The 22,500-nt window shown below is 44.8% G+C and overlaps 1 protein-coding gene across 1 annotated transcript in view; it reads right to left on the minus strand.

The window, feature by feature from the left end:
- Positions 1 to 4,785: 4,785 nt before the first annotated feature.
- cntn1b (contactin 1b) overlaps positions 4,786 to 22,500 on the minus strand; it is a 22,800-nt gene continuing 5,085 nt past the window's right edge. The window contains exons 5-24 of the mRNA XM_079756156.1: positions 22,091 to 22,272; positions 20,588 to 20,683; positions 19,992 to 20,204; positions 18,931 to 19,030; positions 17,910 to 18,094; positions 16,730 to 16,854; positions 16,177 to 16,294; positions 15,671 to 15,821; positions 14,246 to 14,373; positions 13,148 to 13,320; positions 12,246 to 12,372; positions 11,801 to 11,968; positions 11,176 to 11,325; positions 10,617 to 10,687; positions 9,690 to 9,942; positions 9,132 to 9,253; positions 7,725 to 7,914; positions 6,777 to 6,898; positions 6,284 to 6,440; positions 4,786 to 5,927 (exon numbers count right to left, since the gene is read on the minus strand). Coding sequence (XP_079612282.1) covers positions 5,845 to 5,927; positions 6,284 to 6,440; positions 6,777 to 6,898; positions 7,725 to 7,914; positions 9,132 to 9,253; positions 9,690 to 9,942; positions 10,617 to 10,687; positions 11,176 to 11,325; positions 11,801 to 11,968; positions 12,246 to 12,372; positions 13,148 to 13,320; positions 14,246 to 14,373; positions 15,671 to 15,821; positions 16,177 to 16,294; positions 16,730 to 16,854; positions 17,910 to 18,094; positions 18,931 to 19,030; positions 19,992 to 20,204; positions 20,588 to 20,683; positions 22,091 to 22,272 — 2,914 coding nt within the window. The 3' untranslated portion in view covers positions 4,786 to 5,844. The remainder of the gene's footprint in view (positions 5,928 to 6,283; positions 6,441 to 6,776; positions 6,899 to 7,724; positions 7,915 to 9,131; positions 9,254 to 9,689; positions 9,943 to 10,616; positions 10,688 to 11,175; positions 11,326 to 11,800; positions 11,969 to 12,245; positions 12,373 to 13,147; positions 13,321 to 14,245; positions 14,374 to 15,670; positions 15,822 to 16,176; positions 16,295 to 16,729; positions 16,855 to 17,909; positions 18,095 to 18,930; positions 19,031 to 19,991; positions 20,205 to 20,587; positions 20,684 to 22,090; positions 22,273 to 22,500) is intronic.

Consider the following 22,500-nt stretch of genomic DNA (forward strand, 5'->3'; position numbering starts at 1 on the left):
AGTACAAGTAAGTTGGTTTGTGTTTATATGCAAATACCAAATTTGCATTCAGCAACGCATAAATGTATCTATAAAAACATGATGTAGTATTTGGGAAAACAAGCAACAAGCAAAAAATATTTTAGCTTGGCATGAGTTTTATCAGGGAGAGAGAGAGAGAAACGGGGAAAGAGACATAGTTAACCAGAGAGAGAGGGAGAAAGAGAGCGAGGCAGGGAGAGGCTTTTGACTCATGGCCAAGTTGGCTCATGGCTTTGAATGTGAAATGAGCAAAAATCTGGCGGGAAACCGAGTACAGTAGCATAACAAGTTATATTGAAAAAACGGTTTGCTCCGAAACCAAATCATCGTCAGACATTAACTCTCCCATGACCCCACCCCCCAGCCATCATAGTCAATATTCAACAAAGTTGGGTACAAGGCCATATTTTCTGACACAGAGACACCGTGACGAGAATCCAGGGACGGGGGCGAACACTGTTGTGACATCCACAACCAACACAAATTGACCAATTCCTCCTCAAACACGCACTTTGTACAACTTAAATGGTTTCATGCTCTCGCTGTACCTCGACACCCCCTCTTTTATACCATTAGAACCCCCACATTCAACCATCAGTCTAACAAAGTACTGTGAAGGGAGAGGGGGGGGGGGGGGGGGGGGGTGGTAGTGACATTTCAAAGGGGCTGTTTGTCACCGGAAAACGTTGACACGACATAACCATCCAACACAGGAGGCAATCATACTTCCTGAACTGACATGGCTCCCTGCAACACTCAGCCAATCAAACAGCCGGAGTTACCTCCACTGGCTTTCTTATTAGCCATGCCGCTAGCACTTGGCAGCTCCTCGATATCCAAAGGCAAAAAAAAAGATTCTTTGGAAGATTTAACACTGTGTAGTCCAAACCCCAGGAGCCCATCTGACGTGGTGTACGTACTAAGTTATGGTAAAAATAGGAAGGGCATATTCGCTAGGCTAACTAGTTAGCAAACCAGGGGTTCTTGCCAAAGCGCATGTGATTTATAGGCTAGTGTGGATGCTAATGCGCGCTATTTTGCATTTATCCTGCTTTCGCTTCTTTTGGAGGCCATGCTGATGTTATGGCAAACCCTTCCATAGCTATTATCTCCACAAAAAAACCTTTCTTATACTCATAACATCCCTCTTTTTGGCTGTTATGCCAACACTGAATTACGGAGAATGGGTTCTTTATTCAAATTCACCGGTGAGCTGCAAACACGAACATGACATGGCGGGGTATATATGGTTACAGATGAGGTTAATGGAGAGAATGGGCATTTTTCTGAGGGTATTTGTAATAGAATGCCGTGAGTGAGGACTATGCCCTATTAGTTTTTGGTATGAAATCAAAAACGTCAGTTGGTTAATTCGGTCGGAGACCAGCTTAGATCTCTGCGAGCTATGTGATTGGGTGTGGATGCCGTGTGTGCTCTCACGGTCATGAGTTAAACGTGACAGCACCAGAATCTCATGGAATCTAACGGGACATGGCAAATGTATTTTTTGCAACATCGGGATAAACAGGCATACCCTGCTCAATCATCGGGACATACATGAAGTGTGTATATGAGAGATGAGCCTGTAGCGTAGTGTATGTAGCTTGTTAGAACGAGATCGCAAAAGCGTCAAATGTGAGAGGAACAATCAACACTGAGGCATCATAATTCATCTGAGTATATGTAGGCATATATGTAATTCAGTGGACCTTTCAATCTTACCACGAGTGCAAGCTGTGTATTGACGTAGAATGCAATTGCTCCTTTATCATGTAGCCTACACAATGCAATTGTGCCATAAGTAGTCGAGGACAATGGCTAGCTGGTTTTGTTTCATGAAACTCTTTAAATGTACTCGGTTTTCTCTTGTATTCGTTTTAAAAAGTGCACCAACATGGTGAAAGGAGATGTTGGTTCCAAGTGTTCGGGACAACAACATGGTTGAACGCTTTTTAAATAATAAACACTTCTCATTCAGTATTTGGACGACACATCGGAGAAAAGCAGGGGTATTTAAATTTGAGAAAGGGTCCCAGCTCCGGGGACACTAAAGGACTATTGATTTTCCCATAGATTGAATTGGTTCTTTTGATTACTTATTTAAACTAAGTGTTGGCAATCTGTTTTCATTAAAACACATTAGAGAAGACCGTGTTGTAATTACAGACAAACTTCAAGCTCTAGATAAGGAATGATTGCGAACGCATTGAGCTGGTGTTGTTCGAATTACCCTTTTGGATGCGGCCTTGTATAGCGTTCATTAAGCAACCCAGACTCACGGAAATACGTGACACCGTCACGTCATTCAATCTATTCATTTGTGATCTGGGACACGTCATTTCAATTATTTAGTGCCAAAAAAGCACAAATTTCATGGCAACGTCCGCTTGCGACACTGAGGCATCGACGCGGACTTGCATTCACATAGCCTACAAATAAACAAAACAATAGATGGCTAGATAAAATAAACATTAAGACATAGGCCTACAATTCTAAAAAGAAGAGATGAAGCAGCTTCTTTCCGTCGCGGTTTGCCTACAGAGCAGCGCACCTGCATTAAATATATCCGTGAATTGTCACAATTTCTCAGAATCAAAGGTGAAAGTAGAAACGGGTGGCCAAAAGCTGTCATATTGTCAGTAATCACAGACAATTTTTCTGTGTTTGTGTTAAAAAATCTTGAAACAAATGAGAAAAATAAACAATAAATTATCTGTAGGCCTACGGAGCTCCTTAAGGGACATTAGGTACATGAGTAAGAAATTTGTGCTTTTTGGCACGAAAAAATTGAAATGACGTGTCCCAGATCACGAATGAATAGATTAAATGAAATGACGTGACAGTGTCACGTATTTCCGTGAGATAAAGTTTGCTAAAAATAATTTTGCTCCCTTAAAATGTATCTTCCTTTTCCTTTGGGATTTTTGGGGATTATCAAAAAGATACACAGGTCCTCCACACTGTGAAAGTAATTTCAAAGGACTTTTAGCATAAACCTAGTCTCACAAATCACTTTAGATTTATATCTCAAGTCGGAAAACCAGGTGAACCGGGGATACACTTTCTTTTGATTGACATTTGTTTCAATCAATCATGTTGCAGGTAGGCAGGTAGGCATGTATCTGTCAGCGCATAATTGGCAAACACCACACTCAGTACTTTAAAACTGTAAAAAATAGTAGATTAGACTGAAATGATCTGGACTCGACATCACTGAATTGGACCGTACTGGTTTTGATTGGAATAGACTGGACTGGTCTGGATTTAGGTGAGTTCTAAACGGTTTGTAGGATTTAGATTAATCCAGGCTTCTAGCTGTTCCCTGGATTTTTGTTCTCCCTGTCAATAATGCAAATGTCAGTGCTTCTAAAAGGAACTGTGTCCACTGTTGGAACATCAACACTTTTTGGTTTTAGTTTTACTGTAGGTAAAAACAAAAACCAGGTACTGTACTGTGAGAGGATTGAGGGAAATCGCAAAAGATTTATTTTAGGGATTCACTTATTGGGACACTCTTGTACACCATGAGGAAATTCCATGGCTCTAGATTTGTTCCTGTTCAGGATTTGGAGAAGCTGGTTTACAAGTTTTGCTTTGTTACCTAAGCCATTTAAATTTATTGACTGGAATCCTTGGCCCACATAGTTTAGATAACTAAAGGCTTTGTAAAATAAGTTAATATACAAGGAAAAGGCGAGCCTTGGGGGGTGCAATTAGGTCTTCGATGAATCCCAGTACAGGATGCTTCTTCGGGCTTGTATGAAAAATTTGACCCAATCGTCCTCTGGGAAACAATTACACCACCCATTATTATTCAGAAAACTACATGGGAAATACAGACAATCCATCTCTGTGCTATATTTGTATGCGATATTATTGACCGTGCTTCATGGTACCATTGCTTTTACACAGTGTGGAGCCAGACTTCTGCCATCCCTCTTCCAGGCGATTGAAGTAGAGTGAGTTTCCCGGTCTTGACCGTACCTCTCGAGACTTCCCTAATTGACTGCAGGTAGTTGTCGTTTCACTGATCAATGCAGGGTTGCTAACCCAAACCTTCAAGAGCGTCCATCCGATTCCATCTACCCCCCCCCAACTCTCTTCTTCTATTGTGTGCAGGTTCCAATGATGGCACTACAAAGGAATATGTACATCCAAGGGACCAGGGGAGAGGGAGGGACATAGCCATTGTTGTCCCAACAATGACTAGGAATAAGCTGGCTGGCTGAAATCGTTAAATCCCCAAGGAGAAATATGTATGGTCTGTTTGTGTGCGTGTGATTGTGTGTGCGTGCGTGCATGCGTGTGTGTGCGTGTGTGTGTGTACAGGGCCGGCACTAGCCATTTTGGTGGCCTAGGCAAGATCATAGCACCTAGAACCACTTAGAAGCTTTTCAGCTTGGTAGTCAAAACACCCTAACCCTCCTCTGTCGTACTCTGGACATATGTCGTGGACCTGTATGTCATGGACATTTTGTATCTAAGGACCGGTGTTGAATGGTGATTTACTTGGCTACATTTTTCTTTAGCATGTAATTGACAACTTTTTTTTCTGACCTTTGGCCAATCAAACGAGTCCTAAGGGCTTCGGAAATGCAAGTGAGAGAGGCGGAGATAAAAAAGCTCTTAGACAACTGAGGTTTATGGAAACACTGCCACCTGGTGACAGAAAACACATAGTACATTACATTTTAGAGCGCTGTGTAGACAACAATAGAACAATTTCAGACAACGGATTGAGTGTTTATATCATTGCATTTAATTGATTAGCAGCATGAGAAGTACAGACTGAAGAAAATTAAACACACTTACTTGTGATTGGTTGTACCCTGGCCTCCATTTTAGTTTTTTTCTAATATCTTTATGAAAGCTCTTTAATGGCTTCAAGCTGGTAAGAATTAAACATTCTTAATACAGTGCATGTGGGTGTAGTGTAAGCTGTCTAAGCTGAACACGGCAGAACGATGTGTCATTCAATAAAGTAATTCAAAGACATTTACTCAAACAATGATCATTAAGCTCAGTGCCATGGAACTATATCTGATATGAACTCCATCTCCCAGAATGCTTAGCTTTACCGTTACTGTCAAGAATACCCCAAAATGCAGCTAATTCTAGTAGGGTACATTCAGCTGTTATATATTTATTACACTCCTACGTTCTCCCTACATCGTAGCAATACTACGAAGACAGTACATCAATTTGCATACTATAGTATTCAGAGTCATGGACATTGAAAAGCTTGATGCTGGTTAATATGAAGTGCATAAATTAATATTTAAAGTGGTATTGAGAGAAATATATACAGTCTATTTTACAGATTGCCTTCGTGCCTTGCAATATATAAGTGCCGTCTTTTAATTCTCAGGTCCAAACATCAAATCACAGGATAATGGCCAAACGTCACGGTGCCAGTGGTTTACAGCCCGCCAAAAGATCAGGGAAATAATCGTATTAATAACTGGGCAAAAGTTGGGCAGACCACACAATGCAGAACACAACAAAACTTTCCAGACAGTTGATTGGACAAAATGTGTCACCATTTGTCGAGGTTTTTTTGTTCCTGACAAATAAACAGGTTTAGAGCTCTTAAACATTTAAAAACAAACAGCACCTGATAGAGAAAAAACTTGTTTGGAAGGGTAATCGTTTGTATGCGAACATAATCCAATACAGTTCAATATTTTTGTACCCATTATGTAGTTTGGAGATGAGAGGTTTGGCTTCTATATCAATTAAAAGTTGGATTTTCCTTTTAGGATCCTTGTACTCCCTCCTTTCCTTTCTCAGAGTCCTTTCCAGGCATTGGTGCCAGGGATGGGCCTAGATCAGGCCTCCCATAATGCAAAGAGCCAGGACCAGCATCGAGGCCAGGCTTAGAGAAGGCGTGGTCATAGTTCCCTCCCCTGAGCGAGACAAAAGGACAGGCAGAAGCAAACAATCAGGGACTCATCGATCGGGATCTTTTTCACCACTAGTGGCGGTCTCACCATTTCAAAAACACATAAAACCTATCTGTTCTATAAAATAAACAATTTGATCAAAACGAGAATATTGACCCATTTTACATTGAAATAACGCCACGATAAAACATTAGAGTTTCAATTCAAAACAATATCAATCCCGGGGGAAATTGCGAGACAAATCCCAGAGTTACTAGACTACCCCGCCCTCTATAAAACACAGTAGCTTCATTTTCTACAACAATACATGTTTAAAATACCCACACCTTGAAGTGTGGACAGTGGGGGGGGGGGCTTACCTTTGATCCTGATCTTCCGGACAGGCCCGTCGCCCCCCTCGTAGCGGCCCCGGACCATGAGCTCATAGTCCCCGACCTGGGGCATGGGGAAGTCCATGAAGTGCCAGCCTGTGATGTAAACCTTCCCGTAGATGTAGCCTGTTTTCCGGAACATGACCTTGACGAGGAGACGTTGGGAGATATTGTTCAGTTGAGTGGGTGTAGCAAAGCCAATAACGCACGCCACCTAGGTGGCTGCTACGCCCCACCTAGGATTCTTTAACCGGGCTCTTTCTTGCAGAAAAATGACACAGGCATGGCAATGAGGATGGTCGGCTTGGCGCAGGAGTTATAGCGGGTTGCGTTGACTTTTACTGGAAGGTTGCTAGTTCAATCCCCGACTCCTCATAGCTGCGGTTGGGATGTCCCAGACCAAGACACCTAAAGCTAACTGCTCCCGACGAGCTGGCTGTTGCCTTGCATGTTTGACTCCACCGTTTGTGTGTGTGCCTACCTTGTAGTACAGGGGGAAGGAGATGTCTCCGAACCAGTCGTAGGCGATGTGGTCCCACCAGACGTACAGCCACTGGCCTGTCCAGCTGACATAGCGCCACATCCTGGGAGCGTCTGGGGGTGCTGGAGTCAAGTGGAGGTAACAATGACTACAGGCACATTATACCAAGTCATTTTAAACAGAAAAAATGTATTATGTAGTACTTCAAAGTACATAACCATGATAGCATAATGCTACTTTAAAACCAAACACTCAAATAACTAGGGTTAAATAATGTGCACGACAATGACGACACAAAGCTGTTAAAAGACAAACAATGTATAACACCGAAATATAAAGTTATAGATCCCAAATATATAGATCCCCAAAAAAACTACAATCAGTAGTACTTCAGAATACAAAAGACATGGTTAAACATTGGCCTTTGGAACCAAAATCTATAGTTTCAGTCGGACTTCGATATACATAAGCACCATCGCCACCAACATTAACATTTGAAGATCAATCCCAAGATGAATTGACACAAACCTCAACGTTGTCTCTCTGCAAAGAGATTGCAACCGCCTGACCTTCATCAAGCCAACCGACATCAATATCACAACATCTCATGCACTTTTATCTGTGTCTGTATGCTACTTGTTTTATGTTCTTCACACACCACCAACCTGTTATGGTTTGGAATAGTGCTTGTGTCCTTTTACTTGTCTGTGCTTTTGTTATTTTGTTGTTTGCTTATGTGTTGTATTTCTGTAGTTTTTTTTTTATCATTTATTTTAAGCTATCAACCTGCCAGGGACGACAGATGAAAATTCACCTGAATGGCAAAATCTGGCACATTTACATGTTGAACGCATGTTGAAGTTCAACACATTCCTGGTCATCTAAAACATGACAACAGTCATGTTATAAAGTCCTGTACAACATGTGTTTTTTCGAAGGTGGTCTTACGCGGTCTCCTGGTGAACATCTCGCAGTGCTCACTGGGCGGTCCAAAGCCGGCGCCGTTGTAGGCCCGCACCTCGATGAGGTAGTGGGCGTCCGGCAGCATGTTCTCCAGGCGCGTCTGGTTCTCCGTGGCCGGCACGAAGATCCGGTTGGCCCCGGGCTCCGTGTCGTCGTACTTCCGCCAGTACTTCACCTGGCCGCAACATGGACATGGTATCATCGGGATAGCTTTATAGGTAGCCTTAGCGAAACAGGTTGCTCTCGTTAAGTCATTGACGAACATTACAGATATTAGCTATGATCCAATAGTCGTTAATGTTCCTCGCTGCCTACCTCTGGTGATGTTCTCCTCAATCACCGATGGTACCCACTGATCAAATACATAGTGAGCTAGAGAAGCAGCTCGAGAAGCAGCTTGAGAAGCAGCTCGAAAAGCAGCTTTAGAAGCAGCTTGATAAGCAGCTCCAGAAGCAGCTCCATAAGCAGCTCCAGAAGCAACTTGAGAAGCAGCTCGAGAAGCAGCTTTAGAAGCAGCTCCATAAGCAGCTCAAGAAGCAGCTCGAGAAGCAACTCAAGAAGCAGCTTGAGAAGCAACTTGAGAAGCAGCTTGAGAAGCAGCTTATCAAAGCGGCTTCCGCCCAAGGATACGACAATGCATCCTACACTGGAAGTGCTTCGGAACTTTTCCGCTAGTTAATGAGGCATACATTTTACACATAGTGATAATTATTATTCAACTGTTGATTAAATATCTTGTATGTATTCACAATTCCAACTAAATCTCTCAAACAGACAAAGCAAAAACTATTTTGCATCCCAGCATTTGGCGAGGCCTCCTGTAGTTGAATAAAGTCAATATTTTTCACTCGTGGGGGATCCATACATTTAGTTTAGTTTATTTAATTAGCACACATTAACATTAATGGTGCAAGGAGGAAACGAAGCCCAAAGGGCGTGTACAAGAGTTCCACCCCTGTCAATGATCAGAATCAAATCATATTTAGTAGGCTAACAAATAAACTTCAGAAAATAAGGAGACAAAGTACATAAATAATCTAAATAATCAAATTCAGATGGAAAAGGATGTGATAAATATAAGTCTTAGATAGAGAAAAAAAAAAGTGGGGCAATGAAGAGGACAGGAGGTGATGAGATGATTCATGAGAAGATAAGATGTTTTTTAACCCATTTGTACCGGCTGCTGCGCGGAGCAACATTGTATGTAGTACATACAATGTTGCTCCGCGCAGCAGCCGGTGCAAATGGGTTAAGCTGCTTTTTAAAGAGGGAGCGGGATGATATGGATCTTAATAGGGGAGGTAAGGCATTCCATAATGCAGGGCCTCTATGAGAAATACTAAACTGACAGACTCACACTAACATTAGAGTATCATCTGAGGGGTCGGTTACCTGGTACCCTTCGATGTACTGCTGCAGGCCCGTGCCGGTGTCGACCACAGGCAGCCACCACACCAAGGCCTCATGAGACGAGACTGGTCGGGCGTACACGTCTGTGGGTTGCTCCGAGGGCACTGGAGACCGAGAGAGGGAGAAAACCTACTTTCAGCAGGCTGAGGGTCATCCAGGAGACGAGGCTAACAAGGGTTCTCGTGCTTTTCAGTGTTTAACTGAAAAGGGTTCTGTGTCGATGGTGTAGAAATGTGATCACACGGTTGGTCGAGGGAAAGCAAAGTTGTCGATGTCATCATTTTAGTACATTATCAGCTTCCTGATTTTTACTAATCTTTAAAACTTTGATCGTCAGACATAGCAAAGCACATCCAAAACGTAAAATGTAAAAATACGACCCCCCCAGAACGCAAACACAAATATTGTTCTCATCCAACACTCATTCATTATAAAGGAGTGTGACAATCAAGGCTTTGCGTAAGCGCTTACTCAAACTACATTTTAACAGTTTAACCGAGGGACGAAACCCAGGCCGAAACCGGACCCGGGACGGCTCACCTTCTCGCGGGTAGTAGACGACGGTGGTGGGGCTGTAGGGCCCGTCGCCCTTCACGTTGAATGACTTGACCTTCACCTGGAACTCCCGCACCTGGAAGTCCTCCTCGGTGGGCACGAAGTAGGGGTCCCGGTGCACGTAGCGCCGGGTCTCGGGGTCCGAGATGGTCTCGTACCACCAGTCGTACGCGTCGTGGGGCTTGAAGGCCACGATGTAGCCAAACTTCTTGCCCGAGAAGTACCAGGGTTCGACGGGCTGTGGGAGGTCAGGATGTTGCGATTGAGTAAGCCTAGCTTTGTGGTCTTTGGGATTAGGGGTGGGAATCACAGGGATACAATTTGCGATACATGGACCACGATACCGCTAATAGCTCTCGATACAGCGTTTCTGAGCTAATACATATATTGTTAGACAATATACATATGTATGACTATGAATACATAATGGCCGTGAACAGGTTAAGAGATGGATTTCTGTCTTTATTCAAGGTCCAAACTGAGTTTTTCAGTTACCCGTCTGTTAAAAAAAAGTGATGTATATTCTTTAAAGTATTTAAAGAACATCAATATTTGGCCCCTGTGCATCGATTCTTGTATTGCACGAAGAAGGACAAAGATATACCGTATCGATGTTTTGTCCCTCCCCTATTTGGGATACCAGGTTTAATGTCGCAATGTGTGACATTTGAATTAGCTCGTAGCTTGAGATAACCTGGACAAATACTTATCGATAGTGATTTCATGATATTTTTGTCCAACATTAGATTTGAAGTTTCTTCCTCAAGAAATGCCTGCAGTTTAGCCTTAAGGAAATGGTAAATAAACTCAGTACATTTCAGCAGAGAGTCAAACTGCCTGGCCACTAGACTATCCACCATCCTACACTATAACATTCAAATGATGGGTAAATAGAGCCATAGTGGGACTTACTTTCCACGTGATGAAGATCTCTCCATCTCTTCCTCCATAACCGGCCACGTCAGTTGGAGAAACCACGGGAGCTGACAGAAAAAAGGAAAAGAAAAGAAGTGTGTCAAAACATGGCAGGATTATATTAGTGTTCACATACCCAACATAGAAACATCCATAATAAAACCCCCCTAAAGTTTTTCCTCACTATCTTGACTATTGCCTTTTGTAGCTTTTTAGATACGTATCATTAATGAGCAGCCAGGGGAGGAAGGTATCGATGTTAATATTTTATTTTGTTGTTTGTTGTGAATTACGAAAAAAAAAAATACCCAGGAACACAAAAGGGAATTGACCATTTCTAGCAAATGAAAGGGTTAGGCAAACTTCTCGAAAGCATTAATTATTTAAAGAATCAGCGTATTCTGAAACGCAAAAAAATATCCCTTATCCTAAATTGTGCTTTTACGGGGTTCAAACCCAGCACCTTTTGACTGGGAGTTAAACACCCTAACTGGGCTACCCCTAGACCATTCTCGCCCCCCCTCATCTGCTTCTGAGCGTTTCTCTTGTCTCTTACGGGCGTCCCAGGTCTTGATTTTGATGGAGGGGATGCTGGCTTCGCCGGCGCCGTACTGGTTGGTGGCGATGACCCTGAACTGGTACTCCATCCAGGGGAACAGGTCTGTGACGTCGGCCATCTCCGCGTTACCGTCCAGGAACGCCGGAGCTTTGACACGGAGAACATCATAGGGTTAGCTACGAACAGCAACGCAGGCTGGGGTAGGTTGGGTTCAACAAAATTTGATTTTTTTTAAATTTTGAAATGAATATTGAAAGACAAATGTGTACTCCAATGGATGTGTCAATATGTATTTTAAATTTCAAGTGATAAGTACATTTATTTAATTCAAGAAAAATATAAAATCTCCGGTCGAAATATCTAAAACAACTGCTTGAAACCTCTGTACAAAACGATAGGTTTTAAGAAGCTTTGTAAGCAATGGTTACCAATTCAGAAGATGTCCGATCAAAAAGAACAGTTAAATACAAATAACAAAGGTCCTCCATCTACTCAAACCTCCCCAGAAAAAAGTTTTTTTGGGAGTTCATCCCGATTGTTAACAGATAAAGGGGCACGTTAGCGCGCTTAAAATCGTTTTCTGAAACAATGTCGCCCCCTAGTGGCGGCATTCCGTACTCACAGGTGGTGGCGACTCTCCAGTCGTCCTCGTTCAGAGCCCAGAAGTGTCTGGTCTGGATGGTGTAGTAGAGGATGGGGCTGTTGTGGTCGCCTCCTTTGCTCCATGCCAGCTTGATGGAGGAGTCTCTGATCTCCTCCACACGCAGGACACCGGGAGGCCCCGGGACGCCTGGTGAACGGGTGGCGGAAGGGGACAAAAGGTAGACGATAAGAAAAATAATTAACACTGTTGCATTTAAAAAACTGTTTACATTTTTCCCTTCTGGCATGAATAAAGTACTAACTAAAATACTTTGATCTACTCTAATCAAGCTTATGTCATCTGATCTTATCTTAAATCTAGTCTGGCATCGTCTAGTCTAGTCTAGTCCAATCCAACCCAATCTAATTGGCTACGAGAACAGCTCCCTCTGGTGATTGGTGGGCTGGGTGGGGGCGGGACTGACCTACGATCTTGAGGTCGGCGTACGCGGTGGCGTTGTCCACCACTGTCTGAGCCGTGCACGTGTAGCGGCCCTCGTGCCACACCTGGACGTTCATGATCCTCAGGTAACCGTTGCCCTCATCCTCATCCTGGGTGGGGGGGGAGAGAGAGAGAGAATTTATGGAATCAATTGTCAGCAATCTAACATTGTTCGGTTTGCACTGGGGGATTTAGGTAATCAATGTAGAGTATTAAAATCAAAAAAAAAAGAATGACTCGAACAATAAATGTAGCACAATATGAAAAAAGTCGGAAAAAGTATTTTACCCGTTATTTATGACATGAATCCTAATCCTTTTCAAGGACATTTCCAGACTCTTTAAAAAAAAATAAAATAGGCAAATTCCTCAAAGTCAACTCAGAGATTCTGACTCACCGATCTACACCTAGTACACCCTCATCATCATCATCTTCATCATCATCCTCCTCATCATCATCCTTAGCATCATCATCATCCTCATCATCCTCCTCATCATCATCATCATCACCCTCATCATCATCCTCATCATCGTCATCCTCTTCATCGTCATCCTCATCATCATCATCCTCCTCAGCATCATCATCGTCTTCATCATCATCACCCTCATCATCATCATCACCCTCCTCATCATCATCCCCATCATCCTCCTCCTCCTCATCATCATCCTCTTTATCATCATCCTCCTCATCATCCTCATCCTCTTCATCCTCATTCCTCCTCATCATCATCATCCTCTTCATCATCCTCCTCCTCATCATCCTCATCATCCTCCTCCTCCTCCTCCTCATCATCCTCCTCCTCCTCATCATCCTCCTCCTCATCCTCCTCCTCCTCCTCATCATCATCATCATCATCATCCTCCTCATCATCCTCAGCATCAGTACCACGACTCTCTCGTAGTGCTGCCACTCGGCCTCAAAGTCGATGAGGCGGTAGTCCACGGCCCAGACGAAGGCGATGTCCAGCATGGGGTCGTAGGACGCGCCGCAGTCCAGGATCACCTCCTCCCCCACCTTGGCCATGGTGTCCTCGGGGAGGACAGTGAGCTCCGTGGCCTCTAGGGGGAGACAGAGTGCGACAGAGAGAGGGACCGCGTCATGGCCACACACACACACACACACACACACACACACATAGCACTTTTCATACACAAGGCAGAATCAAAGGGCTAAACAATAAAATACAATTATAGAAAATAGATAAGGCAAATAAAGGCAAGGTTAAAAAAGCATTAAAAAAAATAGATAGCAAAGTTAAAAAAGCATTTTGGAAAGTGCAATGTATTGAAGATCAGGTCAACAGTCTCTCTGGTACCTTTAACAGGTAAAGCCTGTTAAAGGTACCAGATGATGCTGATGATGACATCATCATCATCAGCATCATCATGATGCTGATGATGATGATGTCATAACATGAATATTAAGACCAATGAACAGACACACACGCAATACGTACAAATATTAATTGACAAGTACACACACACACACACACACACACACACGCACGTATCTACCCACACACATTAATTGATACACACACACACGCACGTATCTACCCACACAAATTAATTCATACCCACACAGGCGCATCTAACCACACACATTTATTGACACACACACATGCACGCATCTACCCACACACATTAATTGACACACACACAAACACGCATCTACCCACACACATTCATAGACACAGGGAGGGAGGGGTAGACACAGACACACACGCACACACAGAAATCTACCCTGACACATTAATTAACACACACACACACACACACACACACAGGCTTCTACCCACACACATTAATTAACAAACACACACACCTACACACACTCATCTACCAACACATATTAATTCACACAAACACACACACAGACACAAACATCTATCCACACATATTAATTCACACAAACACATCTATCCACACATATTAATTCACAAAAACACACACACACACACACACACACACACACCGCACCCACCTGTGATGGTGAGCGTTCCGGAGCTGTTGGCCTTTCCCCGGTCGTTCTCTGCCAGGCAGGTGTACACGCCCTCGTCGTTCTTCGTGGCGTTCAGGATCTCCAGACTGCCGTCATACATCAGCGAGATGCTGCGGGAACACATAAATACACCATGACTACGTATCCTACAGTGCACCTGGTGTTGTTTCCTAACGCACCAGACCATTCTGACCAGTGAGGCCTTGAGCTACAATGTGTGTTATTCAGATGAAGTCATTTAATTCAAAGTGATGTAGAGTCACTTGTAAAGACATACACGTGGGCTCTGTCAGTTGTACCGTTTAACGTGGGTTCTGTCTCTGTCAGTTGTACCGTTTAACGTGGGTTCTGTCTCTGTGGGTTGTACCGTTTAACGTGGGTTCTGTCTCTGTGGGTTGTACCGTTTAATGTGGGTTCTATGGGTTGTACCGATTAATGTGGGTTCTATGGGTTGTACTGTTTAATTTGGGTTCTATGGGTTGTACTGTTTAGTGTGGGTTCTGTGAGTTGTTGTACCGTTTAGTGTGGGTTCTGTGAGTTGTTGTACCGTTTAGTGTGGGTTCTGTGAGTTGTTGTACCGTTTAGTGTGGGTTCTGTGAGTTGTTGTACCGTTAAGTGTGGGTTCTGAGGGTTGTTGTGCCGTTTAGTGTGGGTTCTGAGGGTTGTTGTACCGTTTAGTGTGGGTTCTGTGAGTTCATTGTACCGTTTAGTGTGGGTTCTGTGGGTTGTTGTACCGTTTAGTGTTGGTTCTCAGGGTTGTTGTACCGTTTAGTGTGGGTTCTGTGAGTTCATTGTACCGTTTAGTGTTGGTTCTGTGGGTTGTTGTACCGTTTAGTGTGGGTTCTGTGGGTTGTTGTGCCGTTTAGTGTGGGTTCTGTGGGTTGTTGTGCCGTTTAGTGTGGGTTCTGTTGGTTGTTGTACCGTTTAGTGTGGGTTCTGTGAGTTGTTGTACCGTTTAGTGTGGGTTCTGTGAGTTGTTGTACCGTTTAGTGTGGGTTCTGTGAGTTCATTGTACCGTTTAGTGTGGGTTCTGTGGGTTGTTGTACCGTTTAGTGTGGGTTCTGAGGGTTGTTGTACCGTTTAGTGTGGGTTCTGTGAGTTCATTGTACCGTTTAGTGTGGGTTCTGTGGGTTGTTGTACCATTTAGTGTTGGTTCTGAGGGTTGTTGTACCGTTTAGTGTGGGTTCTGTGAGTTCATTGTGCCGTTTAGTGTGGGTTCTGAGGGTTGTTGTACCGTTTAGTGTGGGTTCTGAGGGCTGTTGTACCATTTAGTGTGGGTTCTGAGAGTTGTTGTACCGTTTAGTGTGGGTTCTGTGAGTTGTTGTGACGTTTAGTGTGGGTTCTGAGAGTTGTTGTGACGTTTAGTGTGGGTTCTGAGAGTTGTAACGTGCGTTCTGTGGGCGGTACCGTGAGTTGTTGTAGAGCAGCTCCTTGCCCTTGGTCCAGATGAACCGCGGTCGGGGGGCCGCTCGGGGCCGACACTCGATCACCACCCGGCCGTTCCGAGCCCCCAGTAGCTGCTTCCTCACCGGGTTCAGCTCGAAGGTCGGAGCGCAGGCTGACGGAGGGAGGAAGGACCAAAAATAATGTTAACAATGTTCTAAAGTGTATATAGCTTATTTCACAGCACCCAATTCACTCTATAATGTAACTTTGCAGGACTTTGTTTCAGGACTTAGTGTTAATAATGTAGAATATAGGGTATTTAGAAGGTACAGAATATCCTGAACAATTTAAATATGCATTTTTTTATTCATTCTTACTACCATTACGTATTTCTCCTGTTTCACCCAAATGTACCATCTTGGATTATCAAAGTAAAACTTACCTTATCACATCATGATTTAAAACACACACAATACCAAAATAGTAACTAACAGCCAATCCGAGCGCACTGTGATGAGCCGACTCACAAATCACGCGTAGCTCTGCGTTGGCGTACTTGATGCCGTAGTAGTTTTCCGCGACACACTGGTACATCCCTGAGTCATCCAACGTTAGGCTGGAAAACTTTAGCTCTCCTTTCCCGAACTAGGAAATACAGAAGAAACAAAACAATCTCTCATTGTAGCAATATCATCTCGACATATATTTAAATACATTTTAAGAAATTTATAATTATAAAATATAGAAATCACATGCCTACTTTGGATTTAGTCTTAACACAATAGCAGTGGATTGTGTGTTGAACTGTTTTTGTCAGTCGAGTATTGAGTATATAAAAAATGTATTAAACCATATGTAATTATTTACTAAGATATACAGGCTTTAATATTCTTATATTTAAATAAGCTGAAATGCATGGCTGAGTGAATAAATGAGCTATTGAGGTATTACTTTGTAAATGAGGAAGTATTTTAGGAAGCAGGTACATCACGTCAAAAACTGTAATGCACCGCTCCGACCACTGGAGGGCGCCATGGCTCACTATTAAAAACAAATGAAGGAGGCGCGCAGCTTTCCCACCATGTATCCATCTTTGTACCAGCGGATGAAGGGGAAGGGCTTCCCGGAGGCCACGCAGCGCATGGTGTGCTCCGAGCCCAGGTCCACCTGCGTGTTGCTGATGGTCTCCGCCCACTCTGGAGCAGCTGGTCATCAAAACAAACAAACAAACAAAACTAATTTTACTGATTGTAATGGGTGTAGATGGATAATACTGAGTCAATCATATCGCCTTTTTGAACCCTACATTCAGCAACCAACAAACTGACACACACACACATGCATCTCCCCACTCACACACACACAAACATTAATTGACCTCCCCCACATACACTCACTCACACATTCATTGACCAACACACACACATATTAATTGTCCCCCCCCACACACACACACACACAAACATTTGTTGACCTCCCCCACACACACACACACACACACAAACACATATTAATTGACCCCCATACACACACATTAATTGACCACCCCCCCCCAACACACACACACACACACATAAATTGACCCCCCACACACACAAACACATATTAATTAACCCCCATACACACACATTAATTGACCACCCCCTCCCCCACACACACACACACACACACAAACACATGTTAATTGACCCCATACACACACATTAATTGACCACCCCCCCACACACACACACACACACACATAAATTGACCCCCCACACACACAAACACATATTAATTGACCCCCATACACACACATTAATTGACCACCCCCCCACACACACACACACACACACACATAAATTGACCCCCCACACACACACACACACACACACACATAAATTGACCCCCCACACACACAAACACATATTAATTGACCCCCGTACACACACATTAATTGACCACCCCCCCCCACACACACACACACACACACATAAATTGACCCCCCACACACACACACACACACATAAATTGACCCCCCACACACACAAACACATATTAATTAACCCCCATACACACACATTAATTGACCACCCCTTCCCCCCCACACACACACACACACACACATAAATTGACCCCCCACACACACAAACACATATTAATTGACCCCCATACACACACATTAATTGACCACCCCCTCCCCCACACACACACACACAGGGCCGCATCAACGTAGTTCCCCGACGGCGTGGAGCAGCAGGGAGGCGGCGGCAGGACCTACACTCCACGTAGACCCAGGCCTTGTGCACGTCCTTGCCCTTGGTGTTGATGGCCTCGCAGTCGTAGGCGCCCGCGTCCTCGTACTGGATGTTGTAAAGGTGGAGCCGCGCCCCCGAAGCGCTGATCTCGTGGTTGGCCGGCAGGTCGGTGCTCTCGTACTTCCTCCACACGATCTCAGGGACGGGGCTGACAGGCGCGCACACACGCACACACACACACACACACACACACATTGTACGTTTACATGTATTAGGCTACGTTTACATGATGACGGCCTGAACAGAAGACGCAGAAGTGGAGTCGCGTCTTCACTTTTTATTCCGAGTGTTTTTCGGGAGGAAATCCGCGTGCATACGGTGACGCAAAAGTGTGTGGAATTCGATTGGGCATGCATGCCAGGCGGCTAGGTGGTGCTGTGATACACCATCACACAACACCGCCTTGTCTGAGCGCATGCGTAGAATCTTCCTTCTTCTCTTATCCACGCCGCGAAAACCAAAAAGATCCTTCTCTGTTCAGTAATATTATCTGTTCAGATCCTGTACATTTCGTGGAAAGTCTCCTGTAAGTTTATTAGAGCTGCCAGAGCAGCTTCAAGGTCCGACGCATGGAAATAATCCAACATGTTTGTTTATTTCCCTGTACTTGCGCATGTATGCGACGTAATCGCGTACGCGTCGTGAGCAGATCTGAGCAGAGTTTTGCGTCGTGGCAGTGTAGACGGAAACGCTACAGCGGAGCGTATTCAAGTTTTCCACTCTGGAGGGTGGTTTCAAATATTTGCGTGTTTAAGCCCCAAAGACTGTCACCGTCTAAACGAAAGGCATTTCCGATAAAATATTTTGTCGTTTTAGTCATTTAGTCTCCAATTTGGTTCCTGACTAGTGGTACTTAAATTACAAAATACAATCTAACGTGTGTGTGTGTGTGTGTGTGTGTGTGTGTGTGTGTGTGTGTGTGTGTGTGTGTGTGTGTGTGTGTGTGTTTGTGTCTTTGTGCGTGCTAGATTCGTCGTGACTTACTTGCCGAGGGCGAAGCACTCAAGGGTGATGTTGGAGGCCAGCATGGCAGTGGTGTCTGGGAACATCACAGCGATGTCTGCTGGGTACCTCCTCTCATCCCCTGGGGGGGACACAGAGAGGGGAGGGAGGGAAGTGAGTCAGGGGAAGGGAAAGAAGGAGGGAGGGAGGGAAGAAAGAAAAGAGGGAGAAAAGGAGGAAGGGAAGGTGGGAGGGAGGGAGGGAGAAAAAGTGGGATTGAGTGATGGATAGATAAAATGATGGATGGAGAAAGTAAGGGAGGGAGGAAGGGAGGGAGAAAGGAGGTTCAGAGGACAGAATTGGGATGGGGAAGGGAATGAGGGAGGGAAAGAAGGAGGGAGGGAGGACAGAAGAGAGGGGGGGAAAAAGTTTGCAGAGGAAGGAAGAATCGGAGGAAGGAAAGAAGGAACAAACAAGAGAGAAAAAAGAATAAACACACAATATGTCGGCGGGCTCAGTCTTGTAAGACAGAAGATACAGATTAATAGAGACCGATAGAGACAGACAGATCTATAGAGATCGATGGAGACCGATAGATCCTTGGAGACCGATAGAGACAGACAGATCGATAGAGATCGATCGAGACAGATAGATCAATCATGACCGATAGAGACAGATAGATCTATAGAGGCCGATAGAGATCTATAGAGACTGATAGATCTTTAGAGACCGATAGAGACCGATAGAGACTGATAGATCTACAGAGACCGATAGATCTATAGAGAACGATAGATCTATAGAGATTGATAGAGACCAATAGATCTATAGACACCGATAGATCTATAGAGACCGATAGATCTATAGAGATCGATAGAGACGGATAGATCTATAGAAACCGATAGCGACAGATAGAGACAGGTAGATCTATAGAGATTGATAGATCTATAGAGATCGATCGAGACGGATAGATCTACGGAGACCGATAGAGATCTATCGGGCAGGTCGATCAATAGAGACCGATAGAGGCAGGTCGATCAATAGAGACCGATAGAGGGATCTGTCTATCGACCCGGTGGCGGCGGTTGGGCTTCAGCGCGCCTCACCTTCGTCGGGCGGCGTGGGGATGAGGGGGATGAACTTGGAGAAGACGCTCTTGCCGATGATGGGGCTGGAGACGAAGCAGGAGTAGTTCCCGGCGTCCTGCGCCTCCACGCGGGAGATGTACAGGTTCCCCGTGCGCTGGGACACGAAGCGCCGGCGGTCCGTCTGCAGGAAGACCGGGAACTCGTTGAAGATCCAGCGGTACGTGACCTCGGCTGGGGGGGGGGGGGAGAAGAAGAAGAGAGGGAAAACAAAGTGGTGTTATCGTCAAAGGGACAGGCCCCGAGATATTTGTAGATTGGTGTCACTACAGATTGGTATAGTGGCTTTAATTGTTTGTTTTCAATTGTTTGTCGTTCTCCCCATACACAGTTACACACACACAGACACAAATCCCCCAAGACCACACACACACACACAGGCACACACACACATGCACACTCAAAACCATGCACACACACACACACACACACACACACAGGTTTGAACATTATAGGTTTGAACCTGTGACGTTAAGAATGGGAGTCAAACTCCCTGGTTGAACGTTAAACCGAGGGGGGGGGGGGGGGGGAGTTATGGGATGGCTGCTACGTCATACCTGGCCACGCCTTAGGGGGTACACACAGGAGAACGGCCCCCTGACCCTCCTTGGCAATGACAGGTTCTCTGTCCTCCTGTGGGAACTCATCCATGACTAGAGCGAGAGACAAAGAGAAACAAACAGATCACGAAGAGACGCTGGGACGTTCTGAAAAAATCACTGATCTGCTAATGCACTTTGCAAGAGTAGTAGCAGTAACATCATTAGCCACAGGGCCACAGAATTAGGCGCTAATTTGCCTTGACCTGCTAAAGTTAGCAACAATAGGGGAGCGTATCTATGCTCCCCGGGTCCTATGTTCCCCGGGTCCTATGTTCCCCGCTTTGTATGTGACCGGGGAACATAGGACCCTGTGAGCAAATCTTTTTTTCGTAGGATGGTAGGGGCAAGTACCGCCTTTTTTGCCTCTGATTGGTTAGAATGTCTCTCCTCCGATTGGTTATGGTTAGGGTTAGGGTTAACCCTCAGGGGCTAGGGTTAACCCTCACCCTAACCCTAACCCTAATCATAACCCTAAACCTGACCCTAACCCTTTGCATCCGGGGAACATAGGACCTGGGGAACATAGGGATGACCCCAATAATAGCTATAGTTAGCAATGCTGGCTTAAGTAAGCAACGCTAAAGTTAGCAAATATGTCCCTAGCTGCAATGAAGTCAGCAATGAAAAGCAAATGTAAAAAAAATGCTACAATTAGCAATGCAGCACATAGCTAAGGTAAGCAATGCAGCCCCAAGTAAAAGTCATCAATGCAGTGCCTGGCAGAAATAAGACATTTTAGCTTAAGTTAGCAATGCAGCCCACTTACTACAGTTAGCAATGTAAAAGTATTAGCTACAGTTAGCATTGCAGCACCTCGCTAAAGTTAGCAACGTTGGCTGAAAAGTTAGCAGCACTGTTACGGTTGCGGACCGACGCCCCGCCCTCATGGGTAAAATCCTCCGTTTGTCGATGTCATGCAGATGACCATGTGTTTTTCCGCGCATGTAATTTGTTTATCATTATGTTAATTTTGATGTGCCTTTCCCCGGACGTGATTGGTTGCTGCATCGGAAAGCCGAGGATCCGAGGAAGATAAAAGACGGGCGAGCTCAACGTTCGCGGCAGCTTGTCTCGGATTTGCAGCTTGCCATTTAGGTCTTGAAATGCTTTCCTTTGTTACTTGATTGAGGCTCTTGTTAGCTACCTGGGAACTGGGCCTAGGGAAAGTTTGTTAGACATTATCGAAAACCGACACACAGTTACACCTTTGTTCAGGAACACTAGGCGCCGGGGTGCTGTTCCACTCGTGTATTTTGGGGAGCTTTTCTTTGGTTATATTCATTTCTTTGATTTGGACAGCACCCAACGGCCCTTTTCCTTTTGTAGTTTTGCCTCCTCTGTTTGTGTTTCATTGATTACCCCAAGATCCGGGTTGAATAAACGACTTTAAGTTAACCAAAGACATCTGGTTTTATGTTGCCACCCCTTCCCCTAGCAGGGGACGTAACAAGCACTCACATCCGAACTTGACCTTGGCCTCCTTGCTGATGACCGTGCCGTAGACGTTTTTGGCCACGCAGATGTAGCTGCCGGCGTGCTTCTTCTGCCGGGGGTTGGTGATGACCAGGTTGCCCCCCACCAAGCTGTAGTGCTCGTCCGGCTGCTCCATCAGCTTAATCTCCCAGTTGTCGCGGCGCCACCTGGTGGAGGGGGGGAATATAGCGACGGATCAGACAGCGTTTAAGTCAGATTTAAATCGGGGAAGCATTTCCGTAACCGTAAAAAAAATAGCTTTTTGTAAACGGTTCCCAAAGTCGATGAGTCTGAAGGTTGGCGGCGCGTCAAAATGGCGGGTACTTTAACGAGGGACTGCATTGCTAGCTTTAGCGTTGCTTACTTAAGCTAGCAGTGCACACCATAGCTATTAT

Source organism: Pollachius pollachius, assembly GCF_949987615.1.
Source record: "Pollachius pollachius genome assembly, chromosome: 18".
In the NCBI taxonomy this organism is placed as follows: Eukaryota; Metazoa; Chordata; class Actinopteri; order Gadiformes; family Gadidae; genus Pollachius; species Pollachius pollachius.